This window comes from Triticum dicoccoides, chromosome 1B (assembly GCF_002162155.2).
Source record: "Triticum dicoccoides isolate Atlit2015 ecotype Zavitan chromosome 1B, WEW_v2.0, whole genome shotgun sequence".
Lineage (NCBI taxonomy): Eukaryota > Viridiplantae > Streptophyta > Magnoliopsida > Poales > Poaceae > Triticum > Triticum dicoccoides.
Window position 1 is genome coordinate 537,788,082 of NC_041381.1, and position 8,296 is coordinate 537,796,377.

The 8,296-nt window shown below is 42.8% G+C and overlaps 1 protein-coding gene across 1 annotated transcript; it reads right to left on the reverse strand.

Annotated features, from left to right (window-relative positions):
- Positions 1 to 6: 6 nt before the first annotated feature.
- Positions 7 to 8,266, reverse strand: LOC119347897 (E3 ubiquitin-protein ligase UPL4-like). Its single transcript, XM_037616394.1, has 17 exons — positions 7,600 to 8,266; positions 7,392 to 7,502; positions 7,195 to 7,311; positions 6,947 to 7,105; positions 6,709 to 6,867; positions 5,049 to 5,204; positions 4,846 to 4,967; positions 3,621 to 4,725; positions 3,312 to 3,378; positions 2,028 to 3,211; positions 1,710 to 1,940; positions 1,523 to 1,627; positions 1,130 to 1,210; positions 982 to 1,050; positions 760 to 888; positions 507 to 590; positions 7 to 205 (listed from the first exon to the last, which is right to left on the reverse strand). The coding sequence occupies exons 1-17, from the start codon at positions 8,224 to 8,226 to the stop codon at positions 140 to 142; spliced, it is 4,572 nt and encodes a 1,523-aa protein (XP_037472291.1). The 5' UTR covers positions 8,227 to 8,266; the 3' UTR covers positions 7 to 139.
- Between the last annotated feature and the right edge of the window lie 30 nt (positions 8,267 to 8,296).

An 8,296-nucleotide genomic window follows, 5' to 3' on the forward strand; every position in this document is an offset into this window, starting at 1 on the left:
CCACATCCAATCATGTCGTAAGTTTAGCGAGCCGCCCACATATACGTATCTTGTTTCCCTACATGATAATACTTACAAAACCACGCGCGAGTTTCTGCTGCGTGTGGCGCGGGCAGCCAGTGTCAGTATCAGTTTCCAGTCAGGACAGGTGGAAGGACCCCTGCCCCTCTGTAATCGCGTAGAGTAGCTTCTCCCTCATCCTTTCCTGAAGATCAAAAGGTGTTGGTGTTAGTTCGCCAATATACAGTAACTTTCAGGAAATTCAAATGTATAGTAACTGGAACTGAAACTAGTGCAAATATTCATGCCAGAAAAGGCATGTTCAGAATGCCAATTACTACTGACTTGGATGCGCGCTTCATAGTCCACAGTTTCTTTTAGCTCAAGTCTTACATCAAGATATTAAAGCGCTTGTCTTAATTAATAAAAATGGCAAGAAGAATAGAAGTAAATTAATCTACTAAGATCATCTTAGAGCAGTAGGCAAAAAGGTAGAGAGTTCAGACCTTAGAGCAGTAGGCAGGTAACTTAAGATAGTTAGCGCAAGTCATCACACTTGGCAGATCATCATCAGCATCATTGTTGCTATGCTGTTAAATGTATAGCACAAGTTAGCAAACTAGTAAAAAGTACTCCCTCCATCCCATAATATAAGAGCATTTTTGACACTAGTGTAGTGTCAAAAACGTTCTTATATTAGGAACGGAGGGAGTAACTGATAGAGAGGTAGAGAGGTAGCTTTAAATTGTGAAAACAGACCTTCCTGACAACTGTCAAATTTGGATTCAGTGCAGCTAAACCGCCTGGAGGGAGCCGAGGTGAACCCGTTATAAATTGCAAGAAAGCTCTGCGTTCATGGCATCCAAACTCTTGTATGATCTCTAACAACTGCAACACATTAAGATTTCTTGTTATGATACTGAGATGATATTTTTCTTGGAAAATGGAACTTCAAAATGTATCTACTAATAAAAGACTTACATTAAGGACTGCAGGACTGCTGGAGGTGTAGCCATGATCAAATTTTATGTGATCCACAAGTTTCACAAACTGCTCAGAAGCAAGGTGTCAATAACGAAAATTGAATAGTCACAAGAAAATCCACTTTCAACAGAAGGAAAGCACATACATCCCAATTATCTTGTTCTCCGCAGAGTAATCTCTCCAGCTCATCCTCTGAGAATGCTCGAAGTGTGCTTAGTGGAAATACCTGCAATACACAGTGTCAGTGTAGCACAACAACCTGGATTTTTGAAACTACGAGCAGTAAGAGACAACACCAAAGAGTGAAAAATGTATAACGAGAAGTGAAATATTGAGCCATGGTAGAACGCATATAAAAACTAACTGTAGAGCCATGGTAGCTTCTAGGTAAGTAACTACACACACCCACATTTTATGAACTAGGACAACCCAGCCATGGTGCAATTGAAAAGCCTATTTTTAGATGGTGGAACTAAAAGGCTGTCATTAATTACTCAAGTATAAACATATATGAGAGCAGCACCATCATATAGCATACCTGACTGAATCCTGACTCAAAAGCCTCCAGCTGTCTTGTGATTCCACTTTTAACCGTTGCCTCGACAACAAAGGAAACATATTCTTCCAAATTCTCACCAGTTACCTGAAAATAACATAAGTAACTTAGGGAATACTTTAATCTGCTGAGAACCCGGCAACGGAAAGTGCACGGTCATATCACTTACATTATCTGAAGTACGCTCTAAAGAAAGCACATATTCTGGATACCCTGGGACAGCAAAGTCAATAACAAGATCCTCAATTTTACAACCTCGATAAGACAAATCAGATGTGCTCTGGCATTCCCTTGTCGAACATGATTCTAAATATTTCCTTTGACAAGTAAGCGCTTTAAACTCCATAAGGGTCATTGCCAGTTCAGGATCAAATGAATTGATATCATATATATTAAGCTCCTAACATAGAAAATATTATTAGATCGACAAACAGAAGAAAGCATGATAAACATGATATATATTTCAAGAATGTGGGATCCAAAATACCTGTCCTAGGATAAGCTTGTAAAATGCTTTGGAAAACGGAATGTCGAGAATTCTGCCATCCTTAATTGCCTTTGCAAGAACCTGACCAAGGAGGTGAAACCTTTTATTTACTTCCAAGAAGGAAGCACAATCTACAGAAGCAGACCATGGTCGAGGAAACAGTCCATTAGGCGCGACCACAGTCCGGGGACCAATGTGAGTATTGTCAGTGCCAGCTTCACAAGGAAGCTCACCCCTCCACATGCCTAAACCAGACTTCTGAAACTCATGACTTATCAACGTATAGAACTCCATCGTAGGACCTAAACCTGTGCCTACTTCTTCTTCATATTCTACTTCAAGCAGTGCGTTACTCTTAGCATAGGAACGCATCATTTTCGCAGCTGAAGCCAGTATATCATCACGATCAACTTTGAACTTTTTCCGTGAAATGGGTGAACCTCTTTCTGTTGATATATTGCTACCACTTGTATCTATCATATGGCCACGTTGCATTGATGAAGAACCAAATGCTGTCAGTTGGAAATACTTCCATCTTGCCTCAAAGGAAAATAAGAAAGGGCACGCAGACATCAGTTCAGTGCACCATAAAGGCAGACAGCGAGACCTTAAAACCAAGGGATCATGCAACTGTTGCTCCAGTTTATCTGTCAATTTAGCACTAACAAACTCCTGCAGTGGAACTGAAGAAACAGAAGGCTTCAGATCATCAAGGTCAGTTAACTTCCCTTGAGCAAAAGCATGGTTTCTCTCATTAGACACGAGGTGAAACGAGTACCGGTTTAATCCTTCTAAAACTTTCAGCATAAACAATATGTCATACAATGAATTTGATCTATCAAGTTTGCAAGGGATCTTGCCAAGCAACAAGCTGCTGAAGAAAGGGAGTGCTTGCCACATTAAACCAGTTTTACTGTCATCTGTTGATATCGCTGCATTAGACAGGTTCTCAGGAGAATCATCTTTTTCTGGATTTGCAGCTGTTCGAAATGTTATGTCATGCACACTGCGCCAAAACTGGGTGTCCAAAATTACATCAGCTCCCGCATTGATCTGATCTTGCAGGATTGATTGATATAGAGTAACAGATCTGTCAAGCTCTTTTCCTTTCAGGCTAAATACCAGTTTTGGCTGTACAGCACAATCAGTCCCGGTCGACTTGTTTCGTTCTGGTTGACCTCCAGCTGCACATCCATTATGGTATTCAGGTTACCAGAACAAGAGACAGGTAGCAAATCAGAGAATAACAGCTAGTAATTAAGTCAAATCTAGACACACACTCACCGGAAGATGGCGACCCTTTCTTCGAGCATGGTTCTACAGAAGAACTTTGATTTTCCCTGATGATACCCTGAAAAGGAGCCATTCTAGTCTTAAAACACGGAAACCTAGAAGTATGAACAGTGATAAACTGTGGATTTATTGGATGATTTTTTCCGGTATCAACGGGTATGTATGAAGTAATAGCCAAACCATGCATGACCTCTACGGCACTAAAAGAAAGTTATAAATATAAGCAAGTAGCACTCAGCCTATTCATATTTCATATATCCCAACTGTTAATGTTTCTTAAGATTGCTAACAGAATAATACCTCTGATGAAGGGGAAGATTCTGGGCTGGAATCTCTTTCCTGAGGGTCATCTTCAGCACATTTGCTCTCGAAAGCAACACTACTAGGTGGTGATTCAGTATTCTGATCACTTGTGCATGTACTGACTTTGGGCCACAGAAATTGTTCAATAGAATGCAAGGAAGAAGAGATTTCCAAATTCACAGAATTATCATAGCTTGATAAGTTTGTTTCATCTTCATCCTTCTTGAAACGTACTCGGATACATGGACTAATTGTTGAGTGGCGAATAGGGATATCAGAAATATTGCTCCTTGACTTGAAATTGTGGCTCATTATCACTGGGAAGTTGTCAAGAGAAGTAAGAGCATTCTGCAGTTTCCTTACAAGTAGTGTCAAGAGCATATCACCCCAACCTTGCTCCATTCTTGAAAAACAAATCCGGGCAAATGACTGAAATCTTTTCAGCACAGCACAAAAATGTTCAGCATTATAATCTTTAAGATTGTCATCCACCTGAAGGTATTTGCCGTTAGACAGGTAATTTAACAAAGATTTCACCAGTCCACTCTCAAGGAATTCAAACGTCGTCATTGTTTCTCCTCCGTGAAGCTCCATCATCACCTCACTCAAAATGGTAGACAAGTGTTCTTCATTTTGAAGACTGTCTTGGTTTAATGACTTGTCAGCAGAGTCATTTAGAACTGCACAGCAAGTTTTGAGCTTCTGCAAAATCTCCGTTAACCCCATCTCTGAATTCACTGCTTCAGCTGTAAAGTAAGTTGTCTTCACATGTCTTGCGAAATTAAAAAGGTTCCCCTGCCCAATCCTACAAGCCCTTGTTTCAGCAGACTCAGATTGGCGGGAATCAAATGCATAGCAGAAACATGTAGGTTTATTTCTTATAACAGGTTGATTTTCTGACTGTTGAGTGTCATCAGAGAGAGGGGGGCTGGACTTTGAGCAATCTTCTTGCATAAGAAGAGCCTCTACTGCATTGACAACACCTTCTTTGATAAAAGATCCAAGGTAAGCATCCGGAAGCTTTTGCATGAGAATCTCAATAATCTTCAGTGATGAGATTAGCACATGATGATCCTTCCGGGACAATAAACCAGCCAAGAAGCTGTCACATAATCACAGAAGTAACATATTCATTTAGATTCAGACAATTAACGAGTTCAGTGAAAATGTCTACCGACTGTTATGCAAGGAAAGCAGGCCTTCTTTTGCAGGTCGTGTTTACCTTGATATGTTTGTTTCCTTGAGCAACTCTTGAAGCATTTCAGGTTTACTGAAGTAACAGATGTTATTTACAATTGAAGAACAGCCATAGCAAATGTACGAATTTGCACCAGAGTTGACTGCCTGCACAAAACAACATACTCACTTCATATTTCAGAGCAAGAGCATCCTTAATGAGCTGTTAGTTCGTTATTATGAACGGACCTTGATCAAGATAGGAAGGATATCCGTAGAGAACTGACACAAGAACCCTGGTTCATCGACAATTATTTTTTCTTTAGCAAGTACCATATAGGTGTCTTCAACATCTCTTGCCGCAGAAGGAATAAGCTGGATTGCTAATTTTAGAGCTTCATTAACCTGGTAGGATCAAGAATTGAACTATCAAATCACTGGATGGCAGCTAGTGTGAACTTCAGGGCTGCATGTTGGTGTAAAAAGAGGGATCAAGGGATGTGATCGGACAAGTTCTACTATTATAGTTACTTATTTACTGATCAATGAAAATAATGTTTCGCTTGTTCAGAAGTGGAAAGCAGTGCTTATAATAATACTCCCTCCGGTCCTTTTTAGTCTGCATATAAGTAATGTCTGAAGTCAAAGTATCTCTACGTTGACCAAACTTATAGAAAAAATATCAACATTCATAATGCCAAATCAATATTGTAGATTCATTATGAAATGTAGTTTCATAGTATATATATTTGATATTATAGATATTGATATTTTTTATATAAATTCGGTCAAACTTTGCAAAGTTTGACTTGACACAAATCTAATACGCGAAGTAAAAAGGACCGGAGGGAGTACAAGTTAAGTCACAAAGAAATGGATAGGACAAATCTCTACCTAATAATAAAGCAAATTGGGTTTCGGTGGTCCGTCACACACTTTTGCAGAAAACCCCCTGCGTTTTCTATGAATTAACCCGCAGTACACACTTAAGTCATAACCGAACCGTTATTTTACATTTTTACGGAAACCCCCCTGACGTATTAGATAATTCACCCGCCGATCATATATAAGTCAAACACATGTTTTTTTCTAAATTATCCATATCTTTTAAACCATAACTCCGATTTTAACATGTTATATATGAAAATTGATTAGAAAAATGTGTAGAATCTGAATATTATGTTATTTTGTTTGTTAAATATTTTTTAAATATTATTTTGGAAGATATTTAAGTCAAACAAATATTTTTCTTAATTATACATATCTATTAAACCTTAACTCTGATTTTAACATGTTATATATGAAATTTGAATAGAAAAATATGTAGAATTTGAATATGATGTTATTTTTACCTATTAAATATTTTAAAATATTATTTTAAAAGCAAACTTGTAACCTATAGGGCACGTCCGTTTTTCTTTCGTACCGCGACGATCTGGATTGCAAATAAACAACCACTAAAATCATAAAGAGAAGAAAGAAAACATTGATAACCACACATGAGCACCTCTGAACAAACTGGCAGGGGAAAAACAACATTCAAACACACTTTGGTTTGTGTGAACACTGAGGCCACTGAAGGTGAGGAGGATAAGCGGCAACACAAAAATGATGCCTCGCTAAAATAAAGGGCATGAACATATTATGGTTATTGGGTTAAGAGTGTGTATTATTTTTTTTTCTCCCGTTGCAACGCACGGACTCTTTTGCTAGTACACAATAATGGTAGCATCTCGGACAAAAGAACTGCGCCTACTAGTTCTTTTCTAGTAAATATACTGATCAACTGAGCTTGGTGCATGTGTTACTACTGGTAACGGCAGCCTCTGCTCATGTAGGTTATGGACCACCTGATGTTGACATAACCAGAAATATGGACTGGCAGTAAAGAAGCTATTAAGCAACCAACCTGGTTATTTTGGTTTTCCAAAGGCAGGTATGGCATCCCATGGGAGAGATCTGAACTGACCAAAATCCCCCTTATGGTGCTACCAACATTCAACTCAAAGAGAGACTTCACTGCCACAAGTGAAGTACAGGCTAGCTTAGCAAGAAGCCCGATCAAGTTCTGCAATCACAACAAACTACAATCAACTCCCTCAAAGACAATACTCAGGATACGCATAGAAGGTCAAGGGGAAGCATACACTGCAAGTTGATGGGTTAAGGGAAGTGAGTCCGCTGGCGTTGATCAAAGGAAGGACCTTCTCTACCAGGCCCTGGTGGCAGAGCTGGTCAAGAAGCTCCACTGAACCACTAAAAGAGTCTACAATGCTTATCAGGCAAGTTGCAACCTTTTCAACAACCTGTGATATTATATCACCTGAAACGTTAGCAGAGCACTATGTACATGCCTAATACAAGCAAGCTCGGTTAAATTAGTGGGTAACAATACCATCTTGTCCTCGGACTGCAGTAGATTACACAGCATTGGGATCGAATCCATCACAAACTGGGAGCAATCTGCGGGGACCTTCTTGCAGGCATTTGCAACAGCTGAGACAGCGACCCTCTGAACCATCCAAGCACGCATTCAATTAGCAAATGCAGTAGATTCTCAGCACCAAAAGATGCAATTGCTGCAAGTCTAACCTGGATACTTGCAGAGAAGAAGTCAATGTATGCGAGCACGGCAGTTATCATGCCTGCCTGCAAGCACTGCGCCGGCTGCCGCAGCGATATCTTCTCAAACGCCTGCAAGCACTGCTCATACAAACAGAAGAAGCGTGATTGATCACGTAAAGCGCTTGGTTCAGTTCAATGTGATGGTCTGGCCGGGTTTTCAGGGCTGCTCCGTTACCTGCTCGGCCACATCAAGGTACTCGATCGCGAGGAGCCGGGAGCAGAGCACGGGGAGCAGGCCGTGGCGGACGACGGCGTCGGCGGCGCGCGGCATGGCGTCGCAGAGGTAGGTGATGGCGCGCACCGCGAGCAGCATCTCGTCGGGGCTGGCGACCTCGGCGCCGGCCAGCCGCACGAGCGCCCGCGCGGCCGACTCGACGGGGAAGTAGCCCCCGGCGTCCTCGGTGCAGAAGGAGAGCGCCTCGCAGAGCTCCGTGAGCGACGCGAGCAGCGCGCCTCCCCCGGCGCCCTCCGAGGCGACGGCCGCCACCATCCGGCGGAACTTGCCGCTCCCGGGCCCCCCGTCCCCATCCGACTCGCACGACGACCCGCCGTCCCCGTCCCCGTCCCCGTCCCCATCGTCGCCGTCCACATCGGCATCAGCATCGGCATCGGCTTCGGCGGCGTGGCCGGAGGACGAGGTGTCCATGTCGGAGGCGGCCTGCTCCGGCTGCGCGGGCGCGGCGGCGACGGCGGCGGCGGCGGAGGTGGAGGGCTCGGCGGTGCAGGGGCGCTTATCGGCGGGGGGCTCGGCCTCGCCGGAGCCCCCGGGGTCGGAGTCGGGGCGCTTCCGGCAGCGATCCATCGGCGCGCGCGCTTACCTCAGGCCCCCGGGCGCGGACGTAAGCCAGCAGCACAGCGGCAGTCCTCGCTCC